This window comes from Hyaena hyaena, unplaced genomic scaffold (assembly GCF_003009895.1).
Source record: "Hyaena hyaena isolate Hyena2069 unplaced genomic scaffold, ASM300989v1 scaffold_2038, whole genome shotgun sequence".
Lineage (NCBI taxonomy): Eukaryota > Metazoa > Chordata > Mammalia > Carnivora > Hyaenidae > Hyaena > Hyaena hyaena.
Window position 1 is genome coordinate 2,703 of NW_024082672.1, and position 23,058 is coordinate 25,760.

A 23,058-nucleotide genomic window follows, 5' to 3' on the forward strand; every position below is an offset into this window, starting at 1 on the left:
ACAGTCTCAGTGGCAAATGACAGAAACTCAAGTCAGATTGGCTTAAGAACAAAGGGGCATTCATTAGCTCAAGAAACTAGAAAATCAAGAGCTTCAGACATGGCTCTCTATCCAGGAACCCCACCTACCACCCCTGACCCCAATCCTCACACCAATCTCTTGACTCTACTTTCTTCTATTATAACTTTATTCTTAGAGAATCTCTTCCACATGGTGGTAGGATGACTACTGGCAATGTCAGGGTGACTTTTCTCCAGTTGAAGAACTCGAGCAGAAGGAGGCCTTCCTTCCCTAGTAGTTTTATCAGATGTCCTGAGGCTGATGCCCATTGACTTGGGTTGGGTCACTTTTCAAAACATCCATGAAATAATCACTGTATGGAAGAGGGATACTCTTAGTAACCAAACCTGAACTGTTTGCCAGCCATTGGAACCAGAGGATGGAAGCCACTCCACGGAAACCACATGAAGCGAGAAAAATCTAGAACCCACTACCAAAAGAAAGGAGATAGGGATGCTGGCCAGGTAAAAGCAATAGGTGCCCTCTATAGCATGCCAGACCCTGGGTGTGCAAATGCAAACAAGACAGTCTGTAGCTATTCTATAGTAATGTTGTTCATGTAGGAGTTAGACAGACACATTTAATTTCAGTATGTTTTGGTAGGTACTAAGTTATAGGGGTGCTCAGGGGACTGCGGACATACAGGGAAGGGTATTTAGATGCCCAGTCTCCTGGAAAGTCTTCGAAAGTTACCTGGAAGAGACAATGTCTGGGTGGATGACTGAAAGAAAACTAAGAGCTGCCTTTATTTAGAAAAAAGAGAAGGGTGGGAAAGGGCATTGTAGCCTAAGGGAATAGCATGAGCGAAGAACAGGCACTTATAGTCATATCAGATCTTAAAGTGGAAAGTGGGAAGAGATGAGCCTGGAGAAGTAGGTAGGGTCTAGGTCATTGGTACTTCAGTCATGTAAAAGAGTATCATCTGGTTGATGGGGAGCCATTGAAGGGAAGATGAATGATCAGCCTACAAAATATCTTGATATGTATGCCCAGCAGGCAGTTGGAATACGTTGTTTTCAGGAGAAGTCAGTGCTGGAAATAAGAATGTAGGAGCCAACAGCAGGTAGGGAATATTTAAAATTACAGAGACAGGAGGGGTTGAGGGAAGACAGAGTATGGTGAGGCTAGTGGTGAGCCAAACTAGAACTCTAGGTAATGCTGGTGTTTAAAAAGCAGAAAAAGGAGGATCAATACATACAAAAGCCTGAGGAGGAATGCTCATAAGGGTGGGGGAAGAACTGGAAGATGGCGTATTACAGAAGTAAAAGAAAACTAAAAACAACTCAAAGACCCATCATCAGAGAATGATAAGTTATGGTATATGTATAAAATGAGCAACTACATAGCAAGAAATAAGAATGAGCTACTGATATTTACAACAACATGGATAAATCTAACAGACACTATGTTGGGCATAAGAAGCTAGACACAAATTACAATGGATTTAAAATTTCATTTGTGTACATTTTAAGGACAGATAAAATTAATTGACAGTGAGACAGAAGAGTGGATTACTTTTGGGCAAGGGAAGGGTGACTCATTTTGAGCAGTATTGACTAGGAAGGGGTGTGGGGGCACCTTCTAGGCTGATAGGAATGTTCTGTATCTTGATCTGGTCACAGTTACAAAGGTATATAGATATATAAACATTTCTTGAGTTTGCTCTGAAGATTTGTGCACTTTATGTAAGTAAGTTATATATTGCAGTTTAAAAAAAGGCCAAAGGATTAGAGAATGTCAAGAAGGAGAACAAATGGATGGCAGTGTTAAGTGTTGTAAAGAGAAGTGGTAAGGTAAGTAGATAGATGTATGATAAATGTATGTTCGGGTGAGAACTGACCTACATGACACTAACATGTTCCTGGTAGGTGCATAATACATACGATAACCTTTTGGTGAGCTGAATTGGATTGTTGATGGGCTCTAATCTTTTTTTTATTTAGGCAAGAAATAATGCCTATGAATGGATGAGTACATCTCTAGCCAAGCCCTTAGAAGAGAAGGAAGAAGGAGAAAAACAGTTGGAAACAGAAAAAACTGAGCAAATCAGTAAAAATTCAATAGAGGTACCAAAGCCACTAAGCTGCTGCTGCTTCTTTTTTTCTTTTAATGGTTTTGAGATGGGGGTATCACAGTTAGAGACATAGGCACCTTCTGTTTTTTTGTACCCACTACCCATTAGGTCAACCTTGTAATTCAAGGTTATAGCAACCTTATTCCAGACTGTAGGATGAAAGGAGTGAAGAAAAAGAGACTAAGGGCATATGTGCGTTGTATCATGAGGAAAGTTCCCAGAAGCGGCCACAGGATACTTTTTATCTAGATCTTTTGGCCCAAACTTAGTCACATGGACACACCTGACTTCAGGGGAGCTTCTGTTTCTGCAGTTATGAGCCCAGCTATAAAATGACATCACTGCTGTGGTAGAAGAGGAGGTTTATTAAAGGGCAGCCATTGTCTTTGCTGCTTTCAAGATCTGGAATCCTCCAGTATGTGAGAGTCAGTTCTTCATTTCCTCTGGGTTAAAAACAACAACAATGCTTTGTTTTGCTTTTCTGTTCAGGATATCCATGCATTTGCTATCCGGAGCCTAGCAGAACTGACTGCCTGCTCAATTGAACTGTTTCACAAAACAGCGGCTCTGGTTCTACATGGCCAGAAGCACGAAGTGACAGCCTTAGAAAGGAGCAGAGCCCTTTCCCAGTAAGTGTAAATCATATCCCTGTAAATGATGCATATTGCTTCAAGAGTTTCCTCAGCCTCTTTCCAAAGTTTTAAGAAACTTTCCCCTCAACAAGATGCTATTCACGTTGTACTATTCACTTGTTAGAGGTTTGTTCCTTTCGGGTTTTAGTTATTAAGTAGCCAGAAGTCTTGTTTCTTTTCATTGAGCCATAAGTCTACATTACAAATCTTTTTATTAACCAATTGGTTGTTTTATTAATTGATAATCTGGAAACTAGTTCTCAGATTATTGGTTTTTAATAAAAATAGGGTTTTACATAAGTAAAAACAGAGATTAGTTCTAAGAACCTTAGTTCTTAATAATGGTTATATTTGTTAGTGACTGCTTATTATTGTGCCAGGTACCATGCTAAGGGACTTATATGTATCATTTCTAATTTTACAACTCTAAAGGTAAGTGATTAGTCCAGCTTTAAAAAAAATGAGGAAACACAAACTCAAGAGAAATGCAATAATCTTCCCAGGCTGTGGAGACTGGGATTTAATCTCACATCAGGCTAAGTCCCCAAACCCCCTTTTCTACCATATTGCTGATTTTGAATAAGAATTTCAAAAATAATATAAAGTAGGTAGTCATAAGAGACAAAAAAGACCTACTGCTTTCTGCTTTCTAAATAAATCTAATTAAATAATGAGGATTTAATCGGGAAAAAAATGTGTTAGGGTTGGGAGGGGCCCTTGGTGTTTTCCAGACCTCCTCTTTACCTGCAGCTTTACCACCCTTCTACAACATCCCACAGAGGTGGCTGGTTTTGTCTTCAACATCCTTAGTGAGGGACTCGACCCCAAAGTAGCTTGTTTTTTGGAAAAGTGGCTTTTTCTAGTTTCCACTTGTATATCTGTGTTTATATGTGTACATATGCATATAAATATATATATATATACACCTGTACAGTCTATGTGTGTGCATATATAAGCATATACATGTATGTAGTTTCCCTCTTAATTATCAAGTGAGTTAGAATCCATAGAAACTGGGCTTTTGCTTGCTTACTGATATATCCCTAGTGCTTAGAACAGTGTCTGGTACATGGAAGACTTCAGTAAATATCTGTTGAATGAATGAATACATAATTATTTTACCTACATTTATAAATGGAATGTAGGATTTTTAAGTACTATCTTATATCCTTAAAATGTATTTTATTTTCTTTGATTTAACTTGGAGGTCTAGTACTTTCTAGAGGGATTTTGCAGAATAAAGTTTTTCCAAGGACTGAACCTCCTCTTCCTGTAGCATGAATGTCTGCTCAGGTGGGTCCCTAAATACATCAGGTAGCTGATGAAGGCATACTTACTCCCTTTAAAAAAAAACCTTTCTTCTTTCACATTTACCACCAGGAGTGATTTGTTTTCTTTTGACAGTTGTTAAATATAGCTTATTTAAAAAAAAAAAAAAAAAAAAAAGAAAAAATCAGAAAGAGGAACCCCCTGACTTTCCTCACTTCTTTCCTAGGATGACCGTTGTGTTGTGTAAAGAGCTGTCTTCTCTGTCTAAAGAGTTCACCACCTGCCTAACAACTGCTGGGGTAAGAATTCATGCCTGTTCTTGGGCTGATGTCTGTTCTGTGGGGTATGTTTTAGACAGCTTTATTGAGATACAGTTTCATACCATAACATTTTCCCATTTCAGGTATACCATTCAATGGTTTTTAGTGTATTTGCAGAGTTGGCACGACCATCACCATAATCTGATTTTAGACCGTTTTCATCATTCCCCAGAAAACCTCACGCCAGTGGCAGTCACTCCAGTTCCCTTTCCCTCCATACTCTCCTAACCCTAAGCAACACTTACCTGCTTTTTGTCTGTAGATTTGCCTATTTTGGATGTTTAATCTAAATGGGTTTGTACAATATGTGATATTTTGTGTCTGTTTTCTTTCAGTTAGCATAATGTTTTTGAGGTTCATTTACATTGTGCAGTATGTATCAGTACTTGTTTTTATTACCAAATAATAATCTATTCTAGGGATCTATACCATTTTATTTTTCTGCTTATCAATTCTTAGACATTTGGACTGTGTGTCTTTTTCAGCTATAATGAATAATGTTGCTATAAACATACATGTTTGTTTTCATTAGTAGGAGTGGAATTGCTGGGTCACATGGGTGTTGTGGGCCTTTGACGAACTGCCACAGTGGCATTGAACATTCTTGCCAGCAATGCATAAAGTCCCCAGTTTTCTAAACCCTCATCAGCACTTAACTATTGTCTATTGTTTTTTTTTTAATTAGCAATCCTAGTAATAGATATGAAGTGGTATCTCATTGCAGCTTTTAATTGCATTTTCCTGATAGCTAATGATGTTGAACATCTTTACATGTACTGTTGGCCATTTGTATCTCTTCTTTAGAGAAATGTCTTCTCTAGTTTTGCCTACTTTTAAATTGGGTTATTTGTATTTTTATTATTTTATAAATTGGGTTATTTCATTATTGTTTATATTTTTGTCATTTATTTTAATTATTTACTATTTGTTATTGAGTTGTAGGAATGCTTTATATATTCTTGGTACAAGTTCCTTATCAGATACATGATAGGCATGTATTTCTTCCAGTCCATAGGTTGTTTTTTCACTTAATCTTGATAGTGTCTCTGCACAGAAGTTAATACTGACTTGTCATTGTTTTCTTTTATCACTTGTACTTTTGGTATTGTCTCAAAAGAATTATTGCCTAACCCAAGATCATGAAGATTTACTCCTTTGTTCTCTTCTAAGAGTTTTCTTGTAGCTCTTAGATTTTAAGTCTGTGATCCATTTTGAGTTAATTTTTATGTAGGGGATGAGGTAGGGATACAGCTTCATTCTTTTGCATGTGCATATCCAGTTTGCCCAGCATCATTGGTTGAAAAGCTCTTCCTTATTGATTGTCTTTGCCCTTTTGTCAAAAATCAATTAACCATTGATATATGGGTTTATTTCTGGACTCTGATATCTATTATTGATTTTATTTGTGTGTATCCTTATGCCAGTGCCATATTGTCTGGATTACTATAGTTTTGTAGTAAGTTTTGAAATTAAGAAGTGTAAGTCTTTCAAGGTGGTTCTTCTTTTTCCATATCTTTTGTCTTTTTGGAGCCCTATGCATTTCCTGTGTGAATTTTAGGATCAGCTTGTCTTTGTCTAACTGATTTTTGCTTTCTCTTTTTATGAAATCTGCAGTGTGTTTTGTGCTGCTCTCTGAGACCTATACTGGAAATTTAGACCTTGATAAAATAAAAACTGCCAAGTGACTGTAGTTTTAAGGAGCAGCACCTTACTTAGACCATGGCGATCCTCATATTTTGCAGCTGTCAGCCAGGAACACAGTTGTAATTAAAACAGCTAAAGTTCTTTTTTTTTCTTTCTTAAAGGAATTGTAAAAATGTACTGAAGGTGTGTAAACTATGGAGCATGATTCAGAAATCAGTAATCATTAATTAGGATAAAGTCAAGGGCATTTTATGAGCAGATAAAAATCACTTTGTAGTAAAACCAAGTTCGTAGATACAGAGAGCAGATTGGTGGTTGCCAGAGGCAGGGGAGTAGAGGATGGGTAAAATGGGTGTAGGGGATTTAAAGATATAAATTTCCAGTTATAAATAAGTCATGGGGATGTAATATACAGCATATGTACAGCATAGTAACTGTTGTTAATAATTTTGTATTGCATATTTGAAAGTTGCTAAGAGTAGATTTTAAAACTTCTCTTCACAAAAAATTTTTGTAACTGTGTGTGGTGACACATGTGAACTAGACTTACTGTGGTGATCATTTCCCAGTGTATGTAGATATCAAATCATGTTGTACACCTAAAACTTGTATGGTGTGGTATGTGACTTACACCTCAATTTAAAGAAATCACTTAGTAGTAAGTATTTAAGGGTCAGTGTGGTAGCAGATTCTGGGTCCTTAAACTTATTTTATGTAACAGCATAGCCCAAATTAATTTTTCTTACTTTGTGAGTTTAAATTATTCCTGTAAGGGATAATCCTGGGGTTATCTCTTTTCCCCTTAATATTGTCTTTAAAAGAGTGTCTGGGATTCCCAAAGTTAATCTTTGGAGCTGGCCGAATCTTTCCATGTGTTTCATAAAGATACTTTAACCCAGCAAGTCAACTGTAAGGTGCTTGAACATGCGATTACTAATTTTGCATTAGTTGTTTCCATGTTTTTCAGACAGCCCGTCTTAAAAACCATTGAATATTTTGATCACATGATACATATGCATGTCTGCATTTTTTTAAGTTGTTCTAAAGTTTTCGGTCACATGTATCATCATTTCTACCCTCTCTTCCAAAATGAAGATACTTGTTAAAGTCAGTAAAGAAAGAACTACAAAGGAGTACACTCTCAGTTGAATGGCATGGGAAGATATAAAGAAGGAAATTTAAAAAACCTTTTTTTTAATGTATATTTATTTTTGAGAGAGAGAAAGAGGGGTGGAGAGAGAGAGAGAGATACAGAATCTGAAGCAGGCTCCAGGCTCTGAGCTGTCAGCCCAGAGCCCAATGCAGGGCTCGAACTCGTGAACCACGAGAGATCATGACCTGAGCTGAAGTCGGATCCTTAACTGACTGAGCCACCCAGATGCCCCTTTAATTTTTTTTTAATGTTTATTATTTGAGAGAGAGAGAGAGCAGGAGTGGGAGAGGAGCAGAGAGAAGGAGACACAGAATCTGAAGCAGGCTCCAGGCTCTGAGCTGTCAGCACAGAACCCCTTGTAAGGCTTGAATCCACAGACTGTGAGATCAATCTGAGTAGATATCGGACACTTAACTGAGCCACCCAGGCGCCCTGAAAGAAGGAAATTTAAAGCACTTTTAGAAATGATATTTTGCACTTTCTCAGTCCAGACATTTTCTATACTTAAGTTATGTATGGGTGTTATGGGTGTTTGCTGTGCTCACTTAACACTGTATCCTTTATTCTAGGTCAAAGAAAAGGCAGACATCCTTAATCCCCTAATCACTGCTGTATTTCTAGAGGTTAGTAGTAGTTGTGTGTTAAGTCTCTAACTTTTAGGGCAGTATGTATTATTAATCAACTCTTTCTTAAGTATTTTTGGCCTTTTTTGTTTTTTTCACCAGATTGGTAATTTAGCCATGTTGATGCAGATATGACCAAAATGGTGTGTAGTTGATGCATATCCCTGTTCATTATTTACAAAGCATAAAGATGAAGCTGCTGCATAAAGTTCAGAGAAGCATTAGGTGGTCATTGCTTAGTTTATCCATTGGCCATTGATGGACAGTACTTAGTAATGAAACACCTTCTCCAGACCAGCAAGTAAACTTGAAGGGCTGAGAATTACAAACAGGCAAACACTGCTTCTGAAAGCACTAACATTTATACAGGGGAGATTTATTATAAAACAGAACATTTTGTTGTGTCGTTTCCTTGCCAAGAAATTTGCATTGTTTTGTCAAAGGTACCTGTGTTTACATAATCCTCATCAGTCCATTAGAGTTAAGGAGGTGGGTGGTTTAAGTTCCTCGGAAAGGGGGATGTCAGAGGATCACACGATCGATTATATTGCCTGCTGTGTGACACTTTCTGCATTCCATGTTTTAAAAACTCTATCTTGTTAATTGTGCCAACAATTTAGACGTTTGATCAATAATCAAATGTATTTATGTAAGTTGGGGGAGATAATTGGCTAGGTTTCAGTTATGAATTGAAAACAATTTTTAACTACTAGACTATTACTTCTTTAGTTTTAAATTCTTTTAAAATTATCACCAAGGAAATGCTTTTAATTCCTTAACTACACAGTTTTCCTTGAATATCAGGGTAATTATTCTGCTGACTTAAATAGTTTTTTTAATAGTCTGTGATTGAGTAGATGGCAGAGGGGTGTAGGTGAGAAGTTTGCATACCAGGAGTCCAGTCCAGGGTCTCTCCTGATTTGCTGTATGACCCTGGACCAGGCATGTACTTTCCTGACAATCTTATCTTTATGTGCAACATAAGAGATTTAACTAGATGATCTCTGGGGTCTCTTTTGGTTGGAAAATTTGGCAGCAAATGTCACATTAAAGTTTAAATAGGAGGACATGCTATTGATAAATCCAAAAATGGTAAACTCACTTGATGGGTGTTCCTTATTGCTACTTGGACTTGGTTGTTTTTGTTTACTCATTTGAAACACTCTTGTCCTTGAAATTATACATTTTTATCTTAATATAATAAAAGTCTCTATTATTCTAATGGAAGATCAGAACTTGTCAGATATAAATGAAGTCTGGCAAACTCTGAGCATCATGATTCTGTGATGCTTCTCATAAAGATGTCTGTTGTACCAGACAGAAATATATCTACACTGTTATCATCTTTAAAACAGTTTTCATACCGAACAAATACAGACATTTGGTTTTATTTGTAGTACCTGTCTTGTATTCATTAGTTGTGTTGAGTCCACAGAAGAAAATGTCATAATGGACATAATGGAAACCTGATTGGTGTACTATTCAGCCTTGTAAAATCCGCTGAGGGATTGATTAAAATGCTATGGCCGAATCTACCCATTTAGTAAAGGAATACATAAGCTTCAAATGCCGAATTTGAGTGGGATGTCAAAAAGCAGCTACTATTCCTGATGGACAAGTTGGATAAAAATGCTGCCATTCTTTTTTGGTACTGTCATATCTTAAGACCTAGATTGTTTTTTCCTCTCTAGCTTTTATTAGCATGGTTAGTTTGTGCTTTTATTTGCCAGGCAACAGATTCACTTAGATTGTAAAAGTTAATCTTTTGTTGTTGTTGTTGTCTTTTGATATATTTGATATATTTTCCCTTTTAAGTGACTGTGCTTTTTTTTTTTCCAATCTTGACAGGCATCAAACAGTGCTTCCTATATTCAGGATGCCTTTCAGCTGCTCTTACCTGTGCTGGAGATCTCGCTCATTGAGAACAAGACTGAACTACCAGAGGCATGAGCTGCAGGCCTAGGACCTTTGTCAGAACATTGAAGAGCAGAGGAGATTCAACCCAAAACTTGTGATGGCCAAAAATGCCACTCTCTTTTGGGTACCCCTGAAAAAGCGAAGGAGAAAGGATTATTTTTAGTGTATACAATTTAGGCAAGAGAGCAGGTGTTTAAAGGAGGTTTGTTGCCTTCCCTGCTTGGCTGAAGTATTCAGGCCTTCATACTGCTCTTCCAAGTTGTTATAATTATTATTTGAAAAGAAACTTTTATGGAAAGTTCAAAAATGATAGCTCTAGATAAAGGTTAATGGAATATTCGGGCAAAAATATTGGTCTTTCTTGGACATGATACAAAACACCAATAGCTTTGTCACAGTTATATATGATTTTACAGCCCGTGGATATAATTGGTTGTGAAGCAAGAGAAGAAACAATTTACTATTCTAGAATTCATGTGCTTGATCTGTTAATGCCATCCTTTCTCCTTTCTATAATAAAATCTGTGGCTTTGAGAAAACAGTATATAGAAACTGTAATGATCACCTTTTATTGCCTAAATTCTTGGAATTGTTTAGAAAGTTTCATGTGCTCTTTAATTCTCAGAAGGTATTTGGTACTGAGGAGAAACTTTGGAAATGTACTTGAAGTCACATGGATTAACTACAGAGTAGTGCCCTTTGGCTTCAAATTGTTCTCCTACCCTAAGGTGACAGGCGTCAGTGGTAGTTGAGCCCCACTTGCCTGGGTTCCAGACCAGTAAGTGCAACTTAGAGAAACGGTTTCATGTTTGCAGGTATTTGAGTCTCTCCAGGATATTTCTCACTCATACGTGCAGGGGAAGTTTTGCAGCAGCCAGCTCCAATGGAGTCTTGAAGCCCTTTTAGTAATGGGGCTTTCGGTATTTGAACATTGTTGAAGGGGACTATGGAGTCCCATAGAAATGATGTTCACTTATAACAGGATTTAACCTGTAAGACACAGTATGTTTTTCCTCACTCTTTTTTGTTTGATTTTAACGTATTCCTTAGCATGTTTATAAATACAACTTTTATCCTTCAGATCTTAAGCCTTCCTTTGGTCTCCTCAACAATGTAAGAGACTAATAAGGTGTTACCTTCCTAAAAATTATTTGGTGTCCACTCTTTTTTAAGAAAAATTCTCCAGCTTTGTGGTTGGAGGTAACTTTTGTGAGCGCTACTGCTCATCTTCTAAAACCTTTAAATAGAATACTTGTGTCAGTCAGTCATTTCACTTTTCTATACATAAGCCCCAGTATCTTTTCCAAACCAAAGGAATAGCAAAGTGAAGCTCTAATATTGATTGAGCTCAATACCGTTTCTGCATAATCGCCTTATATGGGGGTAGGGGGCAGGTTGTAAGTGAGGAGGAAATAGGTTTGAGCTAAAAAGGTACACCAACAGCACTACAGTTTTACTCTGCTTATATTCTGTTCTAATATGATCAGAACAGTTTTTGAACATTCCTTTTTTTAGATAAATTTCACCCTTCCCAATAAAATTCTGAAATTTCAGGTGGAAAACAAAAATAAAGCCAGTGTTTCCAACCCTGATTTGTTGCCTCAAGCCCACTTGCTGTGTCTGAACCTGGATCCTCTGAGCAGGGTATTCCTTGAGCAGGGTCTAGGAACTGGCCACATTCTGACCACCCGTTCGTACTCTGGTATGTCTGGCAGTTTGCAGTTTTTACTTTTAGTCTAGAAACCTAGCTGAGGATTTTCTTTCAAGAAGAGAGATATAGATACAGGGGACAGAACAGTGACACTTTTTATGTCCCTGTCCTGATTTTGACCGGTTTTAGATTAGACCTTACAAAAGGCAGATGTGACTCACTGCCTCTTTTTTCACTTATCCCTCTCATCAGCTTCTCCCGCCCACTCAAATGTTTTTTTTTAAATGGTTTTAGGGAACCATTGGTGAAACAATGATGTAAGGACCAATTAATTCTGCGTAACAATTGCCTTTCACCTAAAATATAATGAGAAAGAATGAAAGTTCCTTCATTGAGTAGAGACAACAATAGGAGCATAAGAATTCATTGGCAGGTGAAAAGGTAAATTTGGGATATACAGAACCTATTGGATTATGGTGATGATTATTGGATGCTGTGTGCTTCATTCTGTTTGGGGTGTGTATGGGATGTAGTTTCTTGATGATACCTAGTCTTTTGGTGCTGTTTCTTTTAAATTTTTTTTGTGTCTAAGGTTTACTACTAATATCTGAATATGTGCTATGCTCCCCTCTTCCCAAGTCACTAAACACTGTACTGGTAAAATGTATAGTTAGTACTGGGGTAAAATGTTGCTTTTCCTGCTATTAGGATCTTTAAAGGCTAGGATTAAAAGAGACTTCATTAATTTGGTCTAAAAGAAATAGAAACATCTACAAACCAATTCTTGTTTTTTCTTTATATAACACCTTGCAGATGTGTTAAGGATAAGTTATATTTACCTTACTTGCTTTTGATAGGTTGCTTTTTTTTTTTTTTTTTTTTTTTTTAAAGGCAGAGATACCTAAATTGACAGGCTTCTGAAATAGGAAAGTGTAATCATATGGCTGGCATTCACAGGAATCTGAAATCAGTGTTGATGCACAAATGTGGATTTTCTAGTCCTACAATCAGGAAACAAGTTTTGTCTGTCCTACCCCAAATGAGGACCCTCTCTTTTGTACTTGTTTTTAATCTAAAGACCTATTTGAAGGAGAGATATTTTATAAGTAGTTGCTGTTGATGTCATCATTTGAAAGATAGACATCCTTTGTATTTTTAGATGTAGTCTGAATTTTAAAGGTGGGAATATTCCTCAGTTTGGAAAAGCCCAGGTCAAAATTGTGGGTAAAATTATACCCACAGGGGACACTGAGTAAGGATGATATTTCATAAATGTCAAAGATTGAAATCTTGTATTATGTCTTACCAATATAGCATGATATTTATTTTCATAATGAAGTGTTTGAGAAACGGAGTTCTCCTCTTTTTAATTTTTTAATTAAAAACATTTTTTTTAACATTTATTTTTGAGAGAGAGAGAGAAAGAGCATGAGCAAGGTAGGGGCAGAGAGAGAGGGAGACACAGAATCCGAAGCAGGCTCCAGGCTCTAAGTCCAATGCATGGTTTGAACCCACAGACCTTGAGATCATGATCTGAGCTGAGGTTGGACCCTTAACCGACTGAGCCACCCAGGTGGCCCGAGAAACAGTTCTAAAAACAACAAACCTGAATGTGTCATCAGGGTCTCTGGCTAACATGAGAAATTTGAAAACCTGCCCAGTGGTATCACTTTGCACCTGATATTCCGTGAGTACCATGCACTCATTTCCCTGTTTTACTTGCAGCCCATCCTTACTTGTTATTACATCATCTGGCCAGATCCCAAAGTCCTCATGTCTGATGCTTCCCCAGTCAATTCTTTAGGACTTTTTTTTTTTTTTTTTTTTTTTTTTTACAATCGAAGTGTTCTCTGAACTCATTGGTCCTATAAGCTTACAGTGGTACCACTGTCTGAACAAACTGCCTGTCAGCTGCAGAGCTCTCCAGGAAAGGAAGTGGGGCCGTTCCTCTGTTGTAATGAATTGTGGCTGAGTTGGGTAGACTTACCTCAAATCTAGTTGTAATTGTTGGGTCTTCAGCTTTGCAAATGTTTGTCAGATACAACCATTGAAACTTTCAAATTGCTACTTTTGGTGGCTTGTGTTTTAAGAGGCCAATTTCTGCCATTTACATAACTACATAATCTATTGTTCATCAACTACCAGTAGTTAGAAAGAGGAAGCTAATGTGTGGAGCAGCTTGAGTACCAGACACCACGGAATACACTCTTCTTTGTAATCCTCACAACTGCTCTAGGGGGTGCGGGGGTAGGGCAATGGCACCCTGGTTTATGGGGCTGCAGGTTGGTGTAGAAGTTAGGAGCAAAGGCAGACTCAAAAAATGGACCTCAGCTCCCTCGTGTTCCAGCCTGTGATCATGAACAGGTGACTTTAATCCCTTAAAGTGCAGTTTTGTCATCTGTAAAATAGATTTCAAACAGCACTTGCATTAGAAAGTCACTGAGAGGATTAAATAAGTGATCTATACACCGTGCTTAGGAAAGCGCCTGCCACATAAGCCAGACGAGCTGAATGCACATTAGCCAGACAATGTTCTGAACATTTTACCTCACAGCTCCATGAGAAGGCACTGCTGGCATTCCCATTTACAGATGAGAAAGCTGAGGCACAGAGGGTAACCAGCTCTCTTGACATCGCATAGTCAGCACGTGGTAGAGTTAGGACTCACACCTGGGCAGCTTGGCCCCAGAATTCTGTCTTTAACTAGTACACCACACGGCCACCATAACCTGTCAGCATAGAAGCATTTAACAGCTATTAGCTACTTGATTATGACGGTTATGAAACAGGCTCAAGGGGTTAAGTGACTTGCTCGGGATTTCACAACTATGAGTGACAGAGCGCCTGCTGTGTGAACCCAGGTATTTTGATCCCCAAACTCAGGTTTGTCTATTTTATTTTTTTAAGGGGAAAGGCTTGGAGCTGCCTGTCTAGTGAGAAATACCTGTAGGTGAGCATCTGGGCACATTATCTAAAGTCACTAGGAGTTGGCATAGAAAGGATAGTGTGGTGACAAGTCATGTTTGCCACAGCAGGAACAAAGATCTCCATGAAGTAAGAGCATCTGTATCAATCAGTGATCAAAAAAGGAGAGAGGAGTACACGAATGTTCATGGCAGTTCTATTTGTGACAGCCCCAAACTGGAAACTATGCAGATCTTTTTAGTGGGTGAATGCTTAAATCGTGGTACATCCACACCACAGATAACTGCTCAGAAATTAAAAGGAATAAACTATTGATGCATGCAAGAACTTGGCTGAATCTTGAGGGAATTATGCTGAGTAAAAAATCCCCAAAAGTTATACACTGTATATTCCATTTATATAACAATGAAATGACAAATTTGTAGAAATGGAGACCAATTAATAATTGCTCTGAAGTTAGGAATGGGGATGAGGGAGGAGAGAGGTTAAGTGTGGCTATCAAAGGGCAACAGAAGGGGTCATTGTGATGGAGTACATTGACTGGTGGACACACAGACCTACTTGTGTGATAAAGTACATGGAATTAAATACACGCACACAAATGAATACAAGGAAAACTGAGGAATCTGAATGAGATAGGGGGATTGTATCATTGTCAATATCTTGGTTGTAAAATTTAGTTTTGCAAGATGTTATCATTGGGGGACACTGAATGATACACAGGATCTCTCTGTTATAATTGCATATAAATCTACAATTAGATATTTCAATTTAAAAAAAAAAAGGAGAGGGCTTTGGGTCAAGGCAGCTGAAGAGTCAAAAAATGTCTGGGTTTGAAAAAGCCCTAGGGGGCCTCTCCCTCACGTGAGCATCCCTATTACAGGCACCCACTCACAGCAGGGATGATGGCAAATGTGGTTCTGTCAGGCTTCTCTCAATAAGCAGGCCCTTTGGTAGCAGGTTTTAGGATGCAGTGAAGTCCAAAGTGAAAGAGAGAGAACCAAGATCCAACATGAGAGGAGAGAGAATACACAGTATACGCAATAGCATCAATCACAAATAAATGCTGCTGAGTTGTTTTTCTTCTTCTGCGTTTGGTAATTCTTCAGGATCAGAGGAGCCCTTCAGGGTGGTTCTTGGTTCTTACGTCATCAGGGTTTGCATGGCTTAAAAAGGAGGCTGCTCAAATGGAATTGGGATGGGGAAACATTGCTACCTGGTGTTGGTGGACCCCTCAATTGTCAGTGGCCATTTAAAATCCATGTCAGCTTGTGATCCTTTCTCTGCTCATTTCCCCTGAGAAGGCAGAACAGCGAAGGGTTTCAAGAGCAAGGGTGAAGCTCTGGAGGCAGCCAACCTCAGTTCAAGTCCCCTCATCACCTCTTCCTGGGTGGTGGAAGTGACCTGCAGAGTTGGCCAACCTCTCTGCACCTTGGTCGCACCATCTGTAAAATGGGGATGGCACCTGCCTCACAGAGCTGGGTCAGGTAATGTACTCATGTGCTTGGCACAGAGCCTGGCCACAGTAATCACTCCATACATGTTAGTTCTGATGATTAGTTTCAGATGTCAGAGGATATTATGAGGCTCCAAAAGCTTCCTGATGTTCTGCAAGCCAGATTTGTTTCTGTCTTCATGGTGAGACTCTGGGGACTCTTACAGGCTGAGAACAGAAAAACTGGGCTTCTTGCCTCAGTCCTTTGGCATCTCTTTTGAGTCTCTGTTTCCTCACCCACAAAATGGGAATAATAACATCCGCCTCTGTTTGCCTCATGGCATCTTGTACATGTGTTAAGATAATGTGTATAATTGCACTTTAAGGAGAATAGGCACCATAAGGCCTAGAATGTTAAAAGATATTCTGGAGTAAAAGCTTACTACTCTGAGACTGTAATGTAAACAGTATCTCACAGAGTGAGCATTGATGTGGAGCACAGTATCAATCTGGCATCTGCTCCCTCTCTGTCTTTCCCCTGAGGCTGTCCTCACCGTGGTCACGTGTCCTAGCTACACAATCCTAAGTTTCTGGTCTGGGAGTGTAAGACCCAACAGCAGCAAAGGAGTATAGTTGCAGGGTGAGATAAACCCATAACCAGCTTCATTCTAGCGCTATGCCACTCCCGCCCCACCCCCCAGCCAGTTTGAACCTGTTGGATTCTGCTTATTTCCTTCCTGGAGTCAAAGCTACGAGTTGGTCTTAATTTCCCCTGCTTCACCCCCATCCACTTTGTGACTAATGAGCTCTGCTTAGAGAGTTACTTTAGAGAATGGCAGGAAGGGTCCTGGGATCCTGGACTTCTGGAGGCCCAGTGATATTCCTCTGTGTAGTTGGTTTCCCTTGGGGCTCTTTCTTGGTACTGCCCCACAGAAGGCATGATTGGTCACATTTCTAGTGCCCAGCGCCCATAGTACGTCAGCTCTTGCGTAGACAAGTTACCAGTACAGTAAAAGGAGCCAATTTACAACCTGTCCTCGCCGGTCAATACACGTAAAGCCCGATGCTGTCTGCTGATAACTGTGCCACCTACCATTTGTAAAGAACTTCCACTCCCATTTTAAGATGGGGCATTTGAGGTCTGAGGGAGTCAAGAGGAGTGTCCAAAGTCACTTAGCTTGTAGGTGGCTCTAATGAAATGTTCTCCCTATGGATCTTTTATGGGGTCACTCAAGTTCCTCAAGAGAGTAGAATCTCACACAGCCAGATGAACCCCTCTTCCCAGTGGGTCAGGTAGGCACCTCTTGGCTGACAGAGAATTTATTTCCTAATTCTCTCCTAAGACAGGCTAGTCTCTGCTTCTCCATGCAGGGGAGAGGCTGACCCTGGTGTGAGTCGTAATGGCCTTGACTGTGGTTGGAGGGCATCAGGAGCGACTGCTCTGGAGGGAATACCCCAGTTGTTCAGTACCCTGACTTCCTGTAGCACAGTGTTGAGACCACAGCCTTAGGGGTCAAATTGATCTGAGTTCAATTTCTGCCGAAGCCACTTACAGCTGTGTTACCTTGGGCATTGTACCTTTAAAAAAATTTATTTTTGATGTTTATTTTTCAGAGAGACAGAGATAGAGCACAAGTAGGGGAGGGGCAGAGAAGAGGGAGGCACAGAATCGGAAGCAGGCTCCAGGCTTTGAGCTGTCAGCGCAGAGCCCAATGCGGGGCTCAAACCAAGGAACACTGAGATCATGACCTGTGCTGAAGTAGGACATTTAACCCACTAAACAACCTGGATGCCAAACATTATGAGCATATTTCTGTCTTATTAAATATTTTTAAACCTTATTTATAATAGCTCCATAATAATTTCATTTTAGGGAAGCTCCATAATTTATGAGACCAATCCACTATTATTAGACAAACAGGTTGTTTCTGCTTGTCAATTTCTGAAAGGTTATGTGTCTGGTTCTAAACAGGACAATCATAGTAGTACCTGGATCATGGGTCATTGTGGAGATTAAATAAATACAGGAATAGAATTTAAGAAATGAAAAAAATAAGGACCATATATGTGTTACTAATATTATTCTGTTAGCTCTATTATTTGGATAATGCTACAGTTGCTACCACCTTATGCACATCTTTGAACATGTAAGTGATAATTTCCTAGAAGTTGCATCACTGAGTCTGAGGGGAGAGCATTTCAGGGCTGGCCTGGAAGGTGTCCGCAATTTATGGAGAGTGTGCCCTGCAGCGAGCAGGGAGAACAAGGGGATGGAGGGATGGTGGCACTGAGCCCCAGGCTTTGGCTGGAAACATTTGTCAGGAACGGACCATGATGCCCGAGGACATGTAGACAACCAGTCTGTCCACTTCAGAGCTGAAAACAGAAAGGTGGGGTGGGGGGAGTATAAACCTGTAGGGAGGGACCCAGAAAAGCTCCACTAGCTTGGCAGAGAAAGAGAAGTTTGCCCTCCAGCTCCAGAACATTAAGTGGATATTTTCCGGTGCTCTCTTCCTTGATTCCTGCGATGACTAAGGAATTTGGGCCTTGGGTGCAAGGAAGTTGAGATGAAATTGGATGGATAACTGAGTCTTAAATAACCAGCCTGATACCAGGCTGTCATTTCAGGTCAGCGCTGGGCAGAGGAGCAAGGGAGGATTAACAGCTGTCTTTGTGGTCTCCCTGCCCCCAAATATGCCCTGTCAACTGTCTTCCGTCATGGGTTTCTGACTTTTTAACTTAAAAGTAATTATTGGGGTCCTGACTAGCTCAGTTGGTTAAGCATCTACCTCTTGATTTCAGCTTAGGTCGTGATCTCACGGTTTGTGGGATGGAGCCCTGCATAGGGCTCTGTGCTGACAGCACTCTCTCTTCCTCTCTCTCTGTCCCTCCTGCAGTGGTGCTCGCTCGCTCTCTCTCAAAATAAATTAATAAACTTAAAAAAATAAAAAGGTAGATTCCTGGGCCCACACTCAGTTTAATTCTGAGTCTCGAGTGGAATCTGCTTCTTTAAGAATCCTTCCGCCCCTAGGGGCGCCTGGGTGGCTTAGTCGGTTAAGTTAAGCGTCCAACTTTCCACTTAGGTCATGATCTCACGGTTCGTGGGTTCGAGCCCTGCGTCGGGCCCTGTGCTGACTGCCAGCTCGGAGGCTGGAGCCTGTTTGAGAGTCTGTGACTCCCTCTCTCTCTGACCCTCCCCTGCTCACGCTGTCTCTCTCTCTCTCTCCTAGAAATAAATAAAACATTAAAAAAAANTGACTCCCTCTCTCTCTGACCCTCCCCTGCTCACGCTGTCTCTCTCTCTCTCTCCTAGAAATAAATAAAACATTAAAAAAAAAAAAAAAAAGAATCCTCCCTTCCCTAGATCATTCATGCTCATTCAGAGGAGCTACACTTTGAGGAACTCTGTTCTATAATATCCTTAGCAAGTTGGTTGCCTCTTGTGTTGAGGAGCTCACCACTTGAGGAAACAGCCTGTTCCATTTTAGAACAGCTCTAACTAAAAGGAAGTTCTGCTATGTGGCTCTGGAATCTGCCTCTGTATAAATTCCAGCCACTGGATTACCCACCAGGGCTATGCAGAGAAAATCCAATTTCTCCAGCCTTTGATGGGCAATTGGACTTGATAATTCTGTTGTCATCAGATTCTATGAGTCAAGGTTGTGTTGGCAGAGAACACCTATGTCTCTGAGTTGGCTGGGCTTTGAGAAATTCATTTCTGCTTCTTGCTGGGGTGGATGCCCCCTCACATTGGAGTGGTTTTCAAATCAAAAAGCAAACTCCCTGGGGAGTAGCAAGGGCATCATTGGATAAGTCAAGGGGGTGTGAAAACCAATTCTTGTGGTCATGGAGTGGGGGTTGAGGATGCTGAGCAGAAGCCTGGCCAGACATCATGGCTCTTGTCCGGCTCTGCATCTAGTCCTCCTACAGATTCTGAGCGAGTCCTTGTCTCTCCATCCCAGGTTGGAGGGGGGGGAGGAGTGGTGCACAGTTTTTGCATCTACACAGCCACCCTTTCAGTCTTCACATCCTGGGGTCTCATTTTCAAAGTCTGGCTTGCTCTGATCTGGACTCCTCCTTGCTACCTGGCAAGTCTTCTGGTGGGGACAGCAGGAGGGGGATGGTCAGTGTTCTTAGGAGAGACTCTCAAGACCAAGGCTGAGAAGGGGCACACCTGGCTCATCCAGCAGCATGGCTGTTGTTGGTGCAGGCTGGGAATGGAGTCAGGAAGCAATGGAGGCATGGGCCTTGGTGGTTATTGTCCCTGCTCTGCTATAGGTGTCTGGGGCTGTGGGTCCCTGGGCCTGTGCTGTGGGCCTTGCTGAGGGAAACAAGGAAGGCCTATGGATTGTCAAAGCATCCCTCCTCTGCACCCACCCTGGGTCTTCTTTAGTCAGGAGAGATCTGAGGTTTGAGACAAAGAGAACATTATGTGGGCAAGCACTGAGTCTCTGTGGGTTCTTGGGAAATTTCTCTCACTTCCCTGGCCTTCTGTTTCCTCATCTGTCCAATGGGCTAACAGTGCCGACCTCACAGGGCTGATGTGCACCTCATAGAAAACAACCTAAACATGCTCTGTAAACTGTAACATGATAAGAAGAGGCTGGCTCCTGTTATTCTGTTTGTTCTCAGGTTGGTGTGACAGAAGCAAGAAATCAGTCAAGGTGGCTTCTGTCCTAGAGTGTGAGTTCCTGGGCTCCTGCTGACATGGGCTTTTCCCTCTGTACCCAGGCATGTCATTAAGGAGGCCCTGATTAGAGGTATGATGGGAAAAGGGGCCAGCTCAGCAGGAAACTGCCCCCAGAATTGCCAGAGGTCTGATCAGTATTTACAGAAAATGAAGTATCTCACAGGAAACCTGGAGGAATAGACCGATGATACTGGGGCGAGAGGCCATGCCAGCTGTGGGCAGAGATGGCCACTGGGGAGCTTACACATAGAAGCTGGAAAGCACGTGCTCTTTTATGCCACATGCATATAGCTCCTAGGTGGACTCACTAATCATTACACATACCAGGTGCCATGCAACCCTTCCCACAGCCCACATGAGCCCCAAAGGCTGACCCCAGCCTATGTAGTGCTTTTAGAGGCTCCAGGTCTTTCCTGGAGGGCCACCATCCAATGTTGATGGAGGAGCCAGGATATTTCCTTCGTCAATAGTCATGGCCTACTTGGTTGAGGAAGGATCCTGAACTGGAAGGAAGCAATCCAAGCTTCTACGGCCACCATAGCACCAACTTTCTGATATATTTTTAGGGATGCCCTTTCCTTCTCTGGACCTCAGTTTCCTTCTCTGTAAAATGGGTCCATAAACTCTTCCCCACCAGTTCTGAAAACAGCAATAGGGTTCAAATGGAAGAATGGACGTGAACACACTTTGAGGAAGCTGGAAAAGCTTCACAATGCCCTTTTTGCTGGCCTTTGCTGTACCAGGTTGTATTTGTTCCCCAGCGCACCCCATGGCTTATCATGTTCGATGCCCTGGGCGTATTCCACACCTAGCTGAGGGGCTGAAGGAGGGGGAGGTCTTCTGAGGGCAGTGAGGGCTCCAGACAAGGTGGAGCCCCACAGGGACATTGTTTCTCCCTGGCAGGAGGGCAAAGGCAGTGAGTGTGACAGCACCAGTGATGCAGACCCCACACAACTGCCTGTAAGAGGCACCAACCAGACTATGGCCTTGTACTCAAGCACCGAAAGTACCAGGGAAACTGAGTCCTGAAGGGGAAGGGACTTGCCAGAGGTCACATTGAGAATCAAAGCAGAGCAGGGCTGGTCTTCAGGGCTGCTAAATCCCAGGGCAGAAACGAACTCTGGGCAGGCTCTGACTGAGGCTGATGTCACCCCAGGGTGCCAGAGGCAGTGCCCAACATCACGCAGGTGTCAGAGCAGGGTCAGACCCAGACAGGGTCTTTTGACTCCTAGTACGGTGCTCCCCCCTACTGCCCTAAGCAGCCTGAGTTCCTGGCCTTGAGCCCCAGGCATTATGGAGACAAGGAAAGAAAGTGCCCCTCTGTCTCCAGAAGGAAGCTTCAGGTCTTTCTGTGAAGCAGAAGCCATAGAATACCCCATGGGAAGGTGGGGATTAGCGTGGGCTGTGAGGAGACAGGAAGTTCTCTGGCTGGGTCCTGAAAAATATGCAAGAGAGGGTCAGAGGCATGGAGGGATGAGGGTGGCTCACCTGGAGTGGAGAGGGATATGGAAACAGGGACTAGCAATTGAATTCTGGAGAAATTCAAGGTGTTAAGAAGCAGGGTCTGAGGTCAGGGCTTGGGACCTCTACAACCAGCCTGAGAGTTCCCACATGCTCTGGCCACACAGTCCCTGCCACTTCCTTCTGTCTTGTCTCCTTGGGCAGATCTGACTTTTGCTGTCACACAGAACCAGGAGGTGATCACTATGAAAATGAAGAAACGCTTCAATTAACTGTGGAGGTTGGCTGACAAGGGAGCCAGGAGCTGGATCCCAGGAGGGATGGGAGGAAGGGGAATGGAAAGAAACTTGGTGAAGGTGGAATGTCACAAAATGAAACTGTCCACTTATACCAGGAGAGCCTTTTGTGTTCATCTTTGCCATCTCATTAAGGTCATTTTTGACATAAGTGTCCTCACAGCAATACAACCTTAGTATTTATTGAGCGTCTACCATACCACAGTCATGGTGCTCAGCACTATTCTCATTTATTTAATGTAATCCTGCAGTATTATCACTGAAAATTACTAACAAGGAACCAGGTCTCTGTAAGAATCTTGCAGAGAGTTAACATGGCGGTGGGGTAAGTGGGGTGGGGATCTTTGACCATGTTGCCCACCCACACATGAAACACATGAAAGACCTGCCCTCATCCACTTAAAGTTTCACTGCATCTCCCTCAGGGAGCTCATCAGCCCCATCAACTCAACAACACAGGTGAGCTGTAACCAGATCAGGGCATCTTGGCTTGAGCAGAGCCCTGAGGCATAAGCAGGGAGGAGACTGGGATAGAAGGATGCTTGCTGGCCCCACGGCAGGAGATAGGGGTTGGTTTCCAGCCTGAAGACTGAGCCCATCTCTAACCACCTCTGTGGTTTAGTTTGGCCCCTGTAGCCCGGAAATAAAAACTCACAAAATAGAAGTTTCAGTTTCCAGGGCATTTGGCTCCATCTTCTGGTCAGTTCTTATCACTGCAGCTTTTTGCGGTGTTCCTATCCACCGTGGACCGCAGGTAATTTTGAGGTTTCTGGGAAACTTCTGGTTGCTGTTGGGGGGGCTGGGGCTGGGGTTAGGCAGAGCTAGAGCTGACGGAAAATCCATGTGGTCTCTGGGTGGCACTGGCTTTCTGCTGCTAGTAGCTCGGTAGAGACTCAAGGAAGCAGCCA

The 23,058-nt window shown here is 41.5% G+C and overlaps 1 protein-coding gene across 1 annotated transcript; it reads left to right on the forward strand.

The window, feature by feature from the left end:
- The first annotated feature begins 464 nt into the window (after positions 1-464).
- LOC120227165 (protein FAM114A2-like) lies at positions 465-10,842 on the forward strand. The gene is made up of 6 exons (XM_039225328.1): positions 465-524; positions 2,004-2,126; positions 2,624-2,763; positions 4,262-4,334; positions 7,722-7,775; positions 9,624-10,842. The coding sequence occupies exons 1-6, from the start codon at positions 465-467 to the stop codon at positions 9,723-9,725; spliced, it is 552 nt and encodes a 183-aa protein (XP_039081259.1). The 3' UTR covers positions 9,726-10,842.
- The last annotated feature ends 12,216 nt before the right edge of the window (positions 10,843-23,058 follow it).